This window comes from Dermacentor variabilis, chromosome 9 (assembly GCF_050947875.1).
Source record: "Dermacentor variabilis isolate Ectoservices chromosome 9, ASM5094787v1, whole genome shotgun sequence".
Lineage (NCBI taxonomy): Eukaryota > Metazoa > Arthropoda > Arachnida > Ixodida > Ixodidae > Dermacentor > Dermacentor variabilis.
Genome location: NC_134576.1, coordinates 67,166,509 through 67,183,442, shown reverse-complemented (window position 1 = coordinate 67,183,442; position 16,934 = coordinate 67,166,509). Strand labels below are relative to the sequence as shown.

At 47.9% G+C, this 16,934-nt stretch overlaps 1 protein-coding gene across 1 annotated transcript in view; it reads right to left on the bottom strand.

The window, feature by feature from the left end:
• The window catches only part of LOC142558392 (N-acetylated-alpha-linked acidic dipeptidase 2-like), a 58,921-nt gene that overhangs the window by 5,520 nt on the left and 36,467 nt on the right, over positions 1 to 16,934 (bottom strand). Inside the window, exons 10-11 of the mRNA XM_075670533.1 lie at positions 9,125 to 9,210; positions 1,054 to 1,256 (exon numbers count right to left, since the gene is read on the bottom strand). Of these exons, the coding sequence (XP_075526648.1) occupies positions 1,054 to 1,256; positions 9,125 to 9,210 (289 nt within the window). The remainder of the gene's footprint in view (positions 1 to 1,053; positions 1,257 to 9,124; positions 9,211 to 16,934) is intronic.

Below are 16,934 nucleotides of genomic sequence, written 5' to 3'. Positions count from 1 at the left end.
GAGATTGTTTCCATATCTCCTGCGAAGGCACTGCGTCCAAATATTGAGACTCGTTGAGAAATGAGCGGACTTTGCCGGTATTTTTAACATGATACGATTCATCAAACGAGAATATATGTGTGAGTCATGAGAGAGTGCTAGACTAGAAGGAAAATGTAGCACATCGCATCACGCGAGATGTAGCTGTTAATGGTCAGCAGGAACACACGTTTGACTTGTCTACTTTTTATACTTCGCACAGTGCCATCACATAAGCCAGTCACAATGGCGTACAACAATGGCTTAGCTGATGATCATAACCGTGGTATGGCAGTGAGTAAAGACAAGTGATTGCTGAAATAGTTACACTGCTTTCATTTTCTTTAATGCGTTTGTAGGAGTGACTGGCATCATGGGCGATGCCCGCTACTCTGTCTATTAGGCAAACAGTACATATAAAAATGGGCCTGCTCATACCAACACACAAATAAGGTAAAATGTGAGCATCAAAGGTAAATAATGTTCGTTATTTACTGTTCTTTAGCTTGATTCTAGGGCGTGGCTGAAGTATGTAAAAATAGATTGTATGAGTGATCATTAAAAGAGCAGCATGCACTACTAGGCGGCTACGCATGAGTATGCGGCTACCCATTATAGTTATCAAATTCGCTTAGCATGCTGAGTTTTTTTTCGCACCATGTTATTGTCTTTATTAACAGAAGCGGCGTTCACAATGCCGATATTTGGTCGTAAAAATGATGTCCCACGACTGACTTATATCGATTGCGCGATACGTTAAGGGAAGGAGACGGTAGTCAAAGACAACAGAGGGTTAGATGGAGTGATAACACCTAATTCTGCAGGTGTAGGGCGGACTCCCTTGTTCCGGAACCGACGTAATTAAGCATCTCTTGGAGAGTGCCTGGCACTTGTCCTTCTGTTGACGCTTAACAGGCTGACAACGTTATGGGGAACTACAGAAGACGTGCAGCTCAGTGGGCATGCCTTTTATTCGCAGTCCCTCAAGAATAAACTAAGCCAACCCCCCTCGCCCGCACCCTTCATTGCGCCCACCTCGACCCACTCGCTGGATCCGGCGAATGCCATCTGCCCGGCAGCCCACGATGCCAACACGATTGTCCGGCGAGGAGACCAGCCACGCTTTATCAGGTTGCCCAGGGCGCGACCGAGCTCCAGAAGCGCGGCTGTGGCCGATGACGGTTCGACGGCTCCGTAACCCCACGAGTCGTGGTGTGCCCCCGTGATGACGAAGCGATCTGCGCGTGGAAAAGTTCGTGAGAAACTGCTAGAATGTTCCAAAAAGGCACTTCAAGGGCTAGTAGATTGCAGAACACTTCACAGTGACCGGTAGCAGTGCCTAAACCGAGAAGAAAAAACAATACGAGGTCTGTACCGCTTTGGATAAAACCATTGTTTATACTCACTTTAAGGAAAGAAGCTTATTATAAGCAAGCCTATCAAGTGTAAACTTGCCTTTGAATTTGTGGGTGTGACTTCTAGCGCAGATACGGGAGTATGGCTCATAGTCATCACAGTATCTCTTCACGTATATGTCCTAATTAAGCAGCAAAATGTACTGAAATTTTCTAGCTTGAGTATTTGATTAATTTGGTTCGGAGTAGGTGCCATGAAAATTCTTGAACTTTCTCGTAGTCTAAGTAGCTAAAGTTTTCTCCTTCAAGGTATGAAGTCACGTGTCAGATTCCTGGGCGCGGTGGCTGCGGCCTAATGAGAGCGGAATGCGAAAGAATTCAGAAATGACGTTTTGTGTTTCACGTAACAAACTCAAAAAGGTTGTGTAAACTAGGTAATCCAGAATTCTCCACTAAGTTGTTTTTCATCGCCTATAAGAGCTATTCTGTGCGTTAAAGGAGTCCGAAACCACCCCAGGAGCTTGGTGAAAAAGACACAATCCACAATCTGCAAAATGCTGCGCTCGTGCGCGGCGCGTAGGGTTCGCAAGCGGAGTGCGAATTCATCCATTTTTCAAACCTTTTCTCTTCTACAGAAGCCTTCTCTCTGCTCATTTTGGGGCAGCTGCCATGTTTCGTCATATAGTACATTTTCGTACGCGTATGCTTTTGGCCTACAGCTGAGAGCAGTCGACGAGCGTGAGCTCGTTGTCGTGTGCTCACTATCGGGTGCTGCCGAGACTCCAGGCCGCGCCTGTCCACGGGGAATGAAACTTTGGCGACACTGCTTATCGCTTGTCCGAGCATTTGTGTCTCGCTAATGTTCAATAGGCGGGAATACTCACCTAACCTCGAACTACCAGAAAGTCCAACAAAGAAAACACCCGAGTGTGGTCCTGCCGCGCCTCGCGAGGAACGGCGGTGAGCATTTACAAGGGACATGCGCCAGTGCGGATTCACTCCAGGCCGGTCCTGGCTAAAGGTGATACGTATTGAGCTTCGTATTGACCTTCGTATTGAGCTTCGTATTGAGCCCTACAAAGTGCGCTATCTCGATTCGCCAATATCAATGCCGGACAAAGCCAGTCCGCACCCCTTAGCAGCTTAGCAGCTAGGCACTACTAGGCTGCCCTGCACGCGATTGCGCACTACAGCCCTGCCGTGCTCACACAGTTGCGCGTAGCTGCGTCTGTTGCCCAGCGTAAGTACCTCGGTCGCCGCAGGTTGGTGCGACGAGCCCTCTCGCCGTAACCGCCCAAAGCAGGCTGTCGCCGTTCTACCGGCCCAGGAGCTCCACCGTTCCTTGGGAGCGGAGGACGTTGAGAGCGAATGGGACAGGTATATATCGCGCTCGAAGTATGTACGCTCGTACTAGGTCTTTTCGAAAAATTGTTTCTGCAATATATTACTGGGAGGCACCATACTGGTTCAAACGCGTTTTTAGGCTTCAAAGAAATGTGGTCGAGGACCCCGTTATGCGCCGCTTGGATAAAAATTCTTCACAATGGCTGTAGTGCGGCCCTCATCTTACAGCGGACAAATCATGTACGGCTCGTTACAAGACACCATACGTTATTCGCAAGCACATTGGGGAACGCCGAGCTGCAATGCAAGCCACCCTTCAAGAAAGCGACTTCCCGCCCTTGAACTCCAGGCACCCGCTCCAGATCCCGGACTCCATCACGCTCGAGGCAACATTGTTCCCGGACCCCTTCACGTTCGAGACAGCGCTGTTCCCGATCCAGATCTACTTCTGCCCCACCCGCCAAGTCTCCTACTAACAAGGTGAGCTTCGCAGAAGCCCTTAAGGGCGCCTCGCGAGAGGGTCGCAACACACCTTCTCCACAGTCCACGAACACCAATGATAACGCAGAAATAGCTCACCTCAAAAAAGAAAATGCCATTATGCGCGACCTAATTCACAAGCTCTCGCAAGAGGTTCGCGATCTTAAACGATCCAAGACACCCGCTCCTACACCACCCGCCGAAGCGTCCCACTCCTCTAGCGACGACGCTCCACTGACACCAGCCCCCAAAAAGCGGGCCCTCCAAGAGGAAGCCACGGGCCAAGTGCGCTCAGAGGTTAAGGACATGCTAGTCGCACTTCAAAGCACGATGACCACACTCCAGAACGCAGTCGAATCCATGCAACACGCCGTTCTCGCACTGGCACAGCGCGTCACAAACATTGAAACCCACCTACAAGCTCTCCCCATGCCCGCTCCTCCTACCCTCCAAACCCCAGCACTGCCCCTGACGGCATCCCCCAATCCCCATCGTGGCCCACAATAACAGAGATACACTTATCTGGCAGTGGAACTGCCGAGGCTATCTCCGAAAACAGCCAGTCATCCGTCAACACCTTCGTACCATCACCCGGCAACCGGACGTCATCATGATTCAGGAAACCCATATCGATTCGGTCAACCTCGCAGGTTACGAACCTTTCATCCCGCCACATGCTTCTCGCCGCCTCTGCACTTTCATCCACAAGAGAATCACCGCCATCGAACACAATCTCCACGACCGAAACATCGAACACCTTCTCGTTGAACTTATCCCCACCAGGAGACGTAAGGAAAGTATTTTTCTCCTTAACGTGTACAGCCATCCCTCTGCCAAAGTTCGAAGCCGTTTTCTCACCCTCTTCAAGAAGGCCCTTAACGTAGCTGGCACCAACCCCCTCGTTATCGGTGGAGACTTCAATGTCCCCCACACGGTATGGGGATATGGCTACTCGACGACGACGGCTCAAAACCTCTGGAAAGACTCCCAAGACCTCGGTCTCACTTTCATTACAGACCCCACGTTCCCCACACGCCTCGGTAGCTCCACTTCCCGCGACACGACCCCCGACCTAACATTTACCAAGAACGTCACCAACGCCCAATGGAGCAACACACAACATGATCTCGGTAGTGACCATTGCATCATTGCCATACTTATCCCTCGGATAGCTGCAGTTACTGCCAAACCCCGTGAGTTCACTTGGGTTGACTGGGATGCATTTCGCAAGCATCGATCCGCTGACCAGCACGCGGAACGCATAGCGGACATTGATGCATGGACCCGAAATCTCCACTCCGACACCAATGCAGCCACGCACACCGTTACCACCGATGCCCCCGTCGAGCGCATGGACAGTAGACTGGCCCACCTCCTCGCGGCTAAAACATCCATCCTATCCCGCTGGAAAGGGCAACGTCTCAACAGGCGCCTCCGCGCTAAAATAGCCCTCCTTAATAAGGAAATCGCAGCCCATTGCCTCACTCTGAGCCGTCAGCAGTGGACTGAACTGTGCAATACTGCTGACGGACAGATCCATTGTCCCTCTTCTTGGAAGCTTCTCAAACACCTCCTCGATAGTCAAGCCACCCGCTCTTCCCAACAAGATCGCCTTACTAAACTTCTCTATACAGAAAGGAAGAAACAGGGCCGCGCCCAAGTATTAGACTACCTCACGAACAAGTATCTCCCCGTGGGCCCAGTGCAATCTCACGGCTCCTACACCGGAGCCCCCAACCCCCCACTGGACGAAGACTTTAGTGTCGCTGAGATCCAAGCCGCCCTGCATAAGTTAAACAGCCGTTCTGCCCCTGGGCCCGATGGGGTCACTAACAAAGCCCTCCGTAATCTGGATGATGCCTCCGTCACCCACCTGACAGACTATGTCAATGACTGCTGGCGTAATGGTGCCATTCCGCCGGCCTGGAAAACAGCAAAGGTCATCCTTATTCCGAAACCTGGCAAACCTTCTAGCCTCGATCATCTTCGCCCCATCTCACTAACCTCATGTGTGGGAAAGGTTATGGAGCATGCCTTCCTCACGCGAATTAACACCCATCTGGAAGACACTGCAGCTATCCTCACTCTGTCATTGGCTTCCGGGCCCACCTGTCGACCCAAGACGTCATGCTACAACTTAAACACCATATACTTGAACATAGAACACGTACTAATAAAGCTATACTCGGCCTCGACCTCGAAAAAGCATTTGACAGCATAGCCCATTCCACCATTCTTGACCGCATCTCACGCCTTAATATCGGTGCGCGCGCTTATAATTACGTCAGAGACTTTCTGTCTAATCGCACGGCCTTCCTTTCGGTGGGGGATCTCCGCTCCGACGCCCAGACTTTGGGCAGCGCGGGAACTCCCCAGGGCTCCGTTATCTCCCCAATGCTTTTTAATCTTGTCATGATCGATCTTGCCAAGGAGTTGCAGCAAGTGGACGGTGTCACCCACACCATATACGCTGACGATATAACCATCTGGGCCCACAAAGGCAGTGACGGCGAAATAGAAACGGCACTACAATCCGCCATTGAAACAGTTGAGACCTATATCCAAGGCACGGGGCTTCGCTGCTCCCCTGCGAAGTCCGAACTCCTTCTGTACAGGCCTACTCTCCGTGGCCGCCGTCCAAAATACTCCACCGCTAAACGCCATTACGAAGACATTGCGCTTCATCTCATGGATGGCAGCCCCATACCCCTCGTCACCAATATCCGTGTGCTCGGCTTGCTCATAGAGGCGAACGGAGCGAATGGCATGGCCCTCGCCAAAATCAAGATGAATACAGCCAACACCATGAGACTTTTGAAGCGGGTCTCCAACCGCCGTGGGGGTATGAAAGAGGAGAATCTGTTCCGATTAATCCAGTCATTTGTAATTTGCCACATCACCTACGTTGCTGCGTATCTAAACTGGTACAAGGCTGAACAAACCAAGATCAACATACTTATACGTGGTGTCTATAAACAAGCCCTCGGCCTCCCCGGCTGCACCAGCACTGACCTCCTCCTTCAACTAGGCGTCCACAACACACTGGACGAGCTCATCGAGGCCCAACGTCGCTCTCAGCTGGAGAGACTCACTCTCACAACGACGGGGCGCCATATCCTCACCTCGCACGGTATCACCTACCACCATCAACACGGCCATAAGCACCAGATCCCCTCCACCATACGAGCTTGGATTCACGCCGATCCTATCCCCAGAAACATGCACCCCGAATACAACCACGCACGTCGCACAGCACGTGCCACGGTTCTCACCAAATCTCTTACTCGCCACGACGGTGTGAGTTTCGTCGACGCCGCCGAATATCCCCACGGTACCCGCTTTGCAGCCGTCACCACGCGTGAAGGCTCTCTCCACCATGCTATCAGCCTAGTAGCCCCACACGCTGAGGAGGCTGAAGAAGTGGCCATCGCGCTAGCTACACTAGACCCAACATGCCATACCATCGTCTCTGACTCCCGCTCCGCCGTTATCAACTATATCAACGGCCGTATTTCACACCAAGCCTTGCGCATCTTGCAACAAGCGCCCCGCTCAACCGACCATCAGGTTACACTCGTCTGGTTCCCGGCTCATGTAGGCACCGTCCTCCCGCACCTCCCCAACCTCAACGAGGTTACCCACTCCCTAGCGCGAGGCCTAGTAAACCGCGCGGGAGAAGGGGAGGCTGCCCCCACCGGTAGGGATCGCCTGACACGCTACAATGATCTTGTGAAGTCCTTCTACTTAGAGCGTAGAACCTTCCCCGGCCCACACAACAAACTATCCCGAGTGCAGGCTACAACTTTCCGCTTGCTACAAACCAACACTTACCCCTCGTTACAACTTTATAACAAGATCTACCCAGACATTTACCCCAATCCCACGTGCCATATCTGCAAGACACAGCCAGCCACACTTCCACACATGCTTTGGGACTGTACACACCAATACCCCGACACTAACCCCACGACCCTCTCGTCGAGATGGCACGCTGCCCGGCGTAGCCCCAACCTTGACGACCAACTCTGGGCGACCCAGCAGGCCTGCGAGGAGGCGAAGAGGCAACACCTCGACGTCCCCACGTGGGAGGCCTAGGCCCACCCACTATCTCTTGCTGGTTTCAATAAAGTTTATTCAGTCAGTCAATGAGCTGGCGCAAAAACAGCATTGTGGCGGCGTCATTTTTTATGAGTTGTTTTTTTAGTTGCATAAAGCTACATGATGGAGTAGTAGTAGTAGTAGTAGTGGTAGTAGTAGTAGTAGTAGTAGTAGTAGTAGTAGTTAGAGTAGTAGTTGGAGTTTATTGCAGCTTAGCGTAGTATCCTCCTTCTTTAATGCAGCCTTATGTTCAGGAAAAGTACCTGCACGGGACCTCCCATCCTACCTCATCCCATAGCTCACAACCTCCTGCTGCTCGTTTTTTTTCTGCTGCACCTTCCTCATACTCCTGCCCATTTCAGCACGACAACGTGTCGTGGCTGAAGAGGCGCATTTGGAGAGGCCGTATAACTCGTCTCGTTCCAGACGGGATTTTCCGTCTTTCGCACCTGCTGATGAGGGCGTGACTTAAGAGTGCCTAGAATATGGTATACACGAGGTCGTACTTAAACGTACCGCTACCCTTGCAGACCTTACGCAAATACACATTTAAAAGGAGCGCTGAATAGAGATGGAAGTTGTTGGGCGTTAGTAAATTATAATTATTCAATACCGAAGAACCCGCCTTTAAAGCGATAAGAGGATTGGTGATCCGGAAAAGACGCGAAAGACTAAGACAGGTGGCGACGCCTACGAGAAATCCCCGCACCAGCTTACTATGACGTCACGGATTTTGACGGTGCCTGGTATGTCGAGGTTATTTGGTTATCGATAAAAAGAGCTACACTGTGTTCTAAAACGTCTACATACTGACCGTAGCGAGTTGTTTCGAAAACTACTAAAAGTGAATTTCGGCGTCCATTTTTTCTTGCAGTAATTAACTGCTTACTGTAAAATTAACAAAATACTGTTTTAATAGCATATTTCACACGCGTAAGCTGCTGCAGTGTTTCTCTTTCTCGTCCTTTCAAGAAAACTGACAGAGGAAAGGCAGGCACTGCGCGTACGTTGACCTTTAGCACAATTTTTTTTTCCTTTCTGCAACACGGCAGCGTTTGCTCAGTGATCCTTCTTTTCTCTATAAGTTGTCCTGGAATATTTAGTTACTTAAATGTGAAGTCGGGAATAGTAATTTTGCTGGGCTTCGCATAAACAAGCGCTGCAAAAATGACTCTTGCAAAGAAATCAAAGGACCTGTTGTTAGGACTTCGACCGAGAGCACTTCGACAGGCACTGAAATATAGCTCTCTGAAGAAAAGCTTAAAGAAGAAGCTGTGGAGAGCTTCATTTGATTCCATTAGCACAACAGATTGTCTAAATACGTTAGACACAGGCCCTAAAACACACCATGACTTACTTAAAGAATAGTATCAGCTACCGCTTCTACATTTTTTACATAGTGCGTGCAGATACACGTATATATTTCAGCTGACAAACGTGATACCGCTTGCGCGTGAGACAGTGCAATTGTGCATTTAACATGCCCTCCACCCTCTCTACCCACAAACACACGAATACGCACACCCGCACACACATGTACCCAAACACAAACACACACACACAAACACACGAACACACACGCGCGCGCGCATGCACTTATATATTCAGCCTGCACACACACATACGCTAATACAGCGTGAACATACACTTCTAGCTTATTTTAAGAAATCTAGCTACAACAATGCCCCTCGGCATGTCTTTTGCGATTTACGGTGGGTTGGCAATGGCAAACTACGAAAATATGAAACTATGAAAAATGAGTGCGTGTCGTGTGCTCACTCTATCGCGTTAGCGACCCTGCAACATGGGTAGCCTCGAAATTTACTCACCGGTTTCCCCACTTCCTTTGACGACTCCAAGCACGCTCTTCACAAGCCGTGTCACCCTCTTACTGCTCACTGACATTGAAACTTTCCTGCAGAAAAAAACGAAGAGAAACGGACAATACACCAGCAGAACTACAATAGTTGGATGACTGAAGACATGAAGTTGATTACACTTGATGTTGAACGGTAATTCACGTTTTCTGATATTCGAATTCCGTCAACTCAGTTGCTGATAACAGAAGTCTTAAAGCGGCAAAAAGTGGGCATCCCATATAGGCATTGTCAACCTCCGCGTTTAGATATTTCAAATGAATGAAGGGCACGGTACTTCTGCCCTGTTCAGAAGGCACTAGCGATGGAAACGTTCTGCCAGGATCACAGATCGTGAGTGGCGCTTCTGTTTGGGCTTCTGCAATCTGACCGTCTTCTGCTCAGTTTTTCAAAAAAGAAAAAAAGAACTGCTTTCACACTCCGTCTACTTAGATCAAACCAAGTAGGACAAAGCTCTCTCCCGTTCTGCAGCTGCACATCGTTCACTGACCCTGAAAACTGTACCGGTTCAGCGCAGCCCACACATCATCAGCACAAGCACAGTGACACTGCACCGGAGTGAACATTAGCATGGCATGAAGGAACGGACACAAACCTTCTCGCAGTGTAAGAATATAAATGTAATTTAAAAACCTACATAAGGTATTCTTATGACCATTAATTATTCTTCCTGTTCGGAAAAACAATGATCATGATTAGTAGTACAAATATTGTTAAACAATTGCAAATTGTGAACGCGCAAATACGTCGTCATTGCCTTCTGTAGTGTCTATACTTCGTTGAACGTTTCTTTCTTACACGAAAAGGCCAAGTGCGCAGATTCCACAAAGAGTGCAGCCTATGGAGCAATGTGGCTAATTTTCGACTAAATCCTCACTAATTAGGCGTGTACCGCTAATTTGACCTAATCTGCGACTAATTCTCACTTCCTGTTGGCACAGGCGAAGCCACACTGCAGAAGCGATTGTTTTGCATGAGCCGTGCTTTGTTAAGTGGCTCCATTTCCCAAAATTTGCCGCATGACTACTTCCCCTCAATAATTCTCTTTCTACGGCAGTGCACCCTTTACAGGGATATTGTGCAATATGGGTAATTTTTTACCATCTTGACGCCAATTAGTGTCCGTAGGGTAATCTCTACCCACTTCGCGACTAATTTAAGCTTCTCGTGGGCACCTGAGGAGCCCCCTTGCCGACAAGATTGTCTCGCGCGAGCCCTGCTTAGCTCAAATGAACTGACTGAATTTCCCAAATTGTGCCATACGGGGCTTTGCCTCAACATGGCTTTATCCACGGCGGTGCACCATTTACAGAGATACAGTGAACTGTGGGTAATTTTCGACCGTATTGACGATTATGCCCGTACCATTATTTGTACCTCCTAATCATAATTATCGTATCTTTATGTCCACTGCAAGACGAAGGCCTCTCCCAACGATCTCCAATTACTGCTGTGATGCGCTGATTCCAACTTGTGCCTCCATATTTGCTAATTTCATGACCCCACCTAATTCTCTACCATCATCAGATGCGTTACCCTTCATTTGGCGTCCATTCTGCACCTCTAATGGTCCATTGGTTACCTGACTTACGCATTACGTGGCCTGCTCAGTTCAATTTTTTTACCGTATAATCAACTAGAATATCGGCTATCTACGTTTGCAGTTGGACCTAGACTGCTGTCTTTGTGGCCCTTAACGTGACGCGTAACATTTTTCGTTCCATTGCTCTTTGCGCGGTTATTAACTTGTTCTAGGGCACCTTCGCTAACCTTCAATTTCTTTTGCTCCATATGTTAGCACTGGTACAATGCAAAGATTGTGCGCTTTTCCTTTCAACTCTCAGTTTCTTTTCAACTCTCAGTAAAGACTTGGTATTGCCTTAGGTGTGCACTCCAATCAATTTTAAGCATGAAATGCTTTAAGCTCCCGTCGTCGGCCACCTTCATATGACCTTAAGCCAAAAGCCAGAGCCGTTATCCCAGCACTCAAACGAGAACATCCGGGAAATTTGCGCGAACAGATCGAGATCATCCGGACAAGCATTACACACGCTAGTTACTTTAACTTTAAGTACGCTGAAGTTTTAGTTGTCATTTTCAATATCCACGCTCAAAACGCAGACACAGGGCACTGTAGACTTGATTGTCATCTTTTGGCGCTGAGTGCTCTTTTCAATGCCACGTTCCTCGGCGCGTCCGGTGGGCCGCGAATGGCCGTTTGACCGAGATGATACTTGCAAGGATGCTCTGTCGGTGACAGGAAACTATTGCGTCCATATAGACCAGTACGCAGCACGGCTGGGGCGGTGTGATGTGGCGGGCTTTGCCGTTTCAAACATGCACTACACCCATATTAAGGTTGTGGCCAGTATCTTCTCCAATGCATCTTCTTTGCCTGTAGCCGTTTCATGCTCTTACTCTCCATTACGGGAGAGCCAGCATTTTTTTGCTCTTTTGCATATTTCCTTCTCATGGTCAGGGTCGCCTGTGAGTAGTTGACCTAGGTGTAGTTACTCTTGTACAGACTCTACAGGCTGACTGGCCTTCATGAATTCTTGTTGTCTTTCGAGCCTATTGTGAATTGTCTTTGTCTTCTGCGCATAATTCTTCAACGCCTCTCTTGCAAGGTCCGCAATCATTTGTTGCAGTTCATCTGTAGTGTTGCTGAATATCAGAATGTCATCTACAAATCGAAGGTTGGTCTGATATCCACCGTTGACCTTCACTCCTAAGCCTTCCCAGCCTAGTAGCATGAATACTTCTTTTAAGCATGCAGTGAATAGTATTGAAGAGATTGTCTCCTTGCCTGATCCATTTCTTGATAAATATTTTTACTTCTCTTGTGGAGAACCATGATAGCTGTGGAGTCTTTGTAGATATTTCCCAAGATATTCACATATGCTTCTAGTACGCCTTGATTACACAATGCTTCCATGACGGCTGGTATCTCTGCTGAATCAAATACTTTTCATAATTCATGAATACCATTTGAGAGGTTTAATCATGTGTTGGCCTGATTGCATTGAAAATTATCCTGGTGAATATTTTATAGAATACGGAAAGCAAGCTAAGAGGCCTTTAATTCTTCAATTCTTTAGCTTTTCCCTTCCTATGGATTAGTATAACGTTACCATTCTTCCAACCCTCTAGTCCACATGAAGTCGTGAGGCATTGAATATGATCGGGTCGCAAGCATTTTAAGCATTTTATCTGTGCCAGCTTTGATTAAATCGACTGTTTTTCATTGTTCTCCTGCCACTTTGCTCCCGCACATGTTTTGCAAGGTGATTTTAACTTCATCGCTACTTATAGAAGAAACCACTGCATCCTGTTCTTCATTACTTCGAATGAACGTAGCGTGGCTCTGTGGGTACTGTACAGGTCAATACAGAATTCTTCCACTGCTTTTACAGTAACATCTAAATTGCTTATGAAATTGCCCTGCATAACTTTCACTGGATACACCTTGCCTTGTCCTATGCCAAGTTTTCAGCCCACCGATTTCATAGTGCTGCGGTTTTAGAGCACAGCTTTTAGGCGCCCGTTTCTGCAGCGAGCGTCACCGGCATTGGCGGCGTGGCCGAGAGAACGAGCACAGCGAAAGATGAAAGAGCGAACGCGAAGCGGGACGTGAAACTCGCAAGCTGCGAACGGTAGAGACCAATGAGAGTGACTCCTCTGTGTCGCACATGCGAGAAAGTGGTGTCAAGCGGACCCGCCCAACCATTATCTTTGTAGTATCATCTGATGGCGTCTGCTCTCGCTCGCGCTTGTCTTGTTTGCGTGGTTTAGTATAGTTCCCGCTTGCTTCGATTGTTATGTTTTGTTATTTTTGTAATGTGCTTGCGCCTGCGACATGAGTGGCTTAGTACTTTCTGGAAGGCGCGCGGGCACCAGCGATTACATTGGAACCTTCGACGAGTATGTATGAATGTATAAAGGCCGATGTGCTTGTCCTGCAGGTCAGATTTCCGACGATCGCTGACTCTGCTCGACGCTATCGTTGAGCTTGAGCGTTACATATTTTGTGGCCACAAGTTCGCTCAATAAAAAGATAATTTTTGTAATCCACAGGTTCAATACTCTTTCGTTCTTCACTGGTACTACCATGGGACGATATATTGATGATAGAACATAGTCTCAGCCACTTCTTTCTGAACAATTACCAATGGAATCAGTGGAAGAGTTTCCTCTACCGCACTGCTATTATCTTCGCACGTTAACATTGTGAATATACCATACTATTTTCTCATAGATCAGTTTTGACATGTCAGTTAGTTCTATCTGATTTCTTCGGTTACACACTTTTATGCTTTTCTCGTTTCCATATTATGCCCTTTGTTGCTTGGGAAAGATTACCTACTGGTTGTCTGGGTGTCTTAGTTCCTATTTCAATTGCTTCTTCATAACTCAGCGTAGTTACGGTTTCAGTCATCAATTTTATGTTATCTTCATCTTGCTGTTCTAAAGCTGCATATCTGTTTGCCACAACCAGGGTTATTCGCTTGCTTTTATCCTTATGCGCCTAATTTAACCTGTATTTTCTTTAATAATATCGCTCTTTGTCTCCTAAACTTGAGAGAAATCGTACACGTCACTAACCTATGGTGACTGTCCTAAACCTACCTAACACTTCGATATCCTGCGCTATGCTGTGATCAGCAGAATGTATGAAATCCATTTTACCTCGTCTTTTACCTTTAGGGCTTTTCCAAGTCCACTTCCTGCTACTGCGCTTCCTGAGGAAGGTATTTATGATACGGAATCTATTCCTTTCCACGAATCCTACCGGCACCTCTCCTCAAGTAATACCTCTAATTTTATCTACTCTGCGACTAGTTCTGGCTTCTTGCGAGCACCGGAGAAACCCCTTTACAGGCACCTTTGCTTCTCGCGAGCGCAGCTATTTCCCAAACTGTGCCGTATAGTGGCTTTGCCTCAGCATCGCTACCTTCGGCTGTGCATCATTTACAGGGATATATTGAAATGTGCCTAATTTTCGACTATATTGTCTCACATTACGCCCGAGCTGTTCTCTTTTTTCTACTTTGTGACGAACTATCGTTTCCTGTGGGTGCTGGCGAAACCACCTTCCAGAAACACTTGGCTTGCATGAGCCCTGCTGAGTTCAATTGAATTCGCTCCATTTCCTATAGTGAGCCGTACGGAAGCTTTGCCTCAACGTCGGCATATCTACGGCTCCGCATCCGTTTCAGAGTTGGTGTGATGTGGGTAATTTTTGACCATATGGACGCTAGTTATAACCGTACCATTAATTATATCTACTCTACTACTAATTCTCGCATTGTAGGGGCGCCGGTAAAGCAACTTTCCAAACAACATTGCGCTGCACGAGCCCTGCGAACTATAAGCGAAGTCGATCCGTTTCCGAAAGTGAGCCGTACGACGGCTTTGCCTCAACGTCGCCCAATCTACGGCGGTGCATTCTTTACAGAGATGTAGCGTCAGGTGGGTAATTTTCGACCATATGGACGCTAGTATAGCCATCCCATAATTTCTACCCACTCTTCTGCTAATTCTCACTTTGTCTGGGTGCCAGTAAAGCCACTTTTCGGACAACATTGGGTCGGACAAGCCCTGCTTACTACAGGCGAGTCGCTCCATTTCCGAAATTTGCTGTATGGCGGCTTTGCCTCAACATCGTCGTATCTACGGCGGTGCACTCTTTACAGAGATGTAGTGTCAGGTGAATAATTTGCGACAATATGGACGTTAGTATAGCCGTCCCATAATTTCTACCTTCTCTGCTACAAATTCTCACTTTGTGTGGGTGCCTGCTTACTATAAGCGAAGTCACTCCATTTCCAAAAGTGTGCAGTATGGCGGCTTTGCCGCAACATCGCTCTATAAACGGCGGTGCACGCTTTACAGAGCTCTAGTGTCAGGTGCCTAATTTTCGACCATATGGACACTAGTTACACCCGTCCCAATAATTCTACCAATTCTGCTACTTATTGTTGCTTTCTGTGAGTGCCAATGAAGCCACTATCCAACCAACATTGCGTTGCACGAGCGCTACTCACTATAAGCGAAGTCGCTCCGTTTCCAAAAGCGCGCCATATGGCGGCTTTGCCTCAACATCACTTTATCTACGGTAGTGCACCCTTTACGGAGATGCAATGTGAGGTAGGGAATTTCGACAATATTGATGCTAGTTATACCCGTACCGTTATTTCTACCTGCTCTGCTGCTTATTCTCGCTTTTTGTGGGCACCGTTGAAGTCTCTTTCCAAGCAACATTGCCTTGCGCGAGCCCTGCTCATTATAAGGATGTGACTCCATTTCCCAAACTGTGTAATACGGTGGCTTTGCCTCAACATGATCTTATCTACGGCGGTGCACGCTTTACAGAGATGCAGTGTGAGGTGGATAATTCACCACCATATGGAGGCTAGTTATACCCCTACCGTTATTTCTACCTACCCTGCTACTAGTTCTCGCTTTGTGTGGTCACCGTTGAAGCCACTTTCCAGACAACATTGCGTAGTGTGAGCGCTGCTGATTATAAGCGATGTGGCCGGTGGCTTTGCCTCAGCATCGTCTTATCTACGGCGGTGCACGCTTTACAGAGATGTAGTGGCAGGTGGGTAATTTCCGACCATAAGGACCCTAGTTGCACCCGTACGAATAATTCTACCTGCTCTGCTACTAATTCTCACTTTGTATGGGCGCCAGTGAAGCCACTTTCTAGACAACATTGCCTATCGCGTGCCCTGCTCAGTATAAGTTATGTGGCTCCATTGCCCAAAGTATGCTATACAGTGGCTTTGCCTCAACATCGTCCTATCTACGTCGGTGCAAGCTTTACAGAGATGTAGTGTCATGTAGGTAATTTTCTACCATATGGACGCTAGTTACACCTGTCCCCATTAGTTATTCCTACTCTGCTACTAATTCACGCTTTGTATGGCTGCCAGTGAAGCCACTTCTCAGACAACACTGCGTTGCACGAGCCCTGCTCACTGTAAGCGCTGTTGCTCCATTTCCGAAAGTGTGCCGTACGGCGGGTTTGCCTGAACATCGCCATATCTACGACAGTCCAGCCTTTACAGAAATGCAGTGTGAGGTAGGCAATTTACGACCATAGGGACGCCAGTTATAGCCTTACCGTTAGCTGTACCTACTCTGCTACTAATTTTCGCTTTTCGTGGACACTGATGAAACCACTTTCCAGGCAACACTGCCTAGCGCGGTCCCTGCTCAGTATAGGTGAAGTCGCTCAGTTTTCGAAAGTACGCCATAGAGCGGTTTTGCCTCAACATCGCTATATCTATGGCAGCGCACCTGCTAAAGAGATGCAATTTAATGTGGGTAATTTTCGACCATATGGACGCAAGTTATACCCGCAGCGTCAATTCTACCCACTCTGCTACTAATTCTGACTTCGTGTTACCGCCGCTGAACCCACTTTCCAGACAACATTGCATAGCACGAGCCGTGCTCAGTATAAACAAAGTCGCTCCGTTTCCCGAAGTGTGCCGTACAGCGACTTTGCCTCAACATTTTTACATGGTGTCCCATCTATCAGGCAGTACTTCTTAAAAAAACACGGGCCGTTCTACGCGAAGATAACGAAGTGCATAATATTCACCGTCGAACACTGGGACCGCCAGCAACTTTTGTTAATTCCATCTAATTTATTAATTACATCTCTTTATTTACTGCTTTGAGCGAGAAGTCCGTAAAAAATTGAAATAATTACGCAAGTTTCGTCGATCAACATAAAACACACGAGTATGCA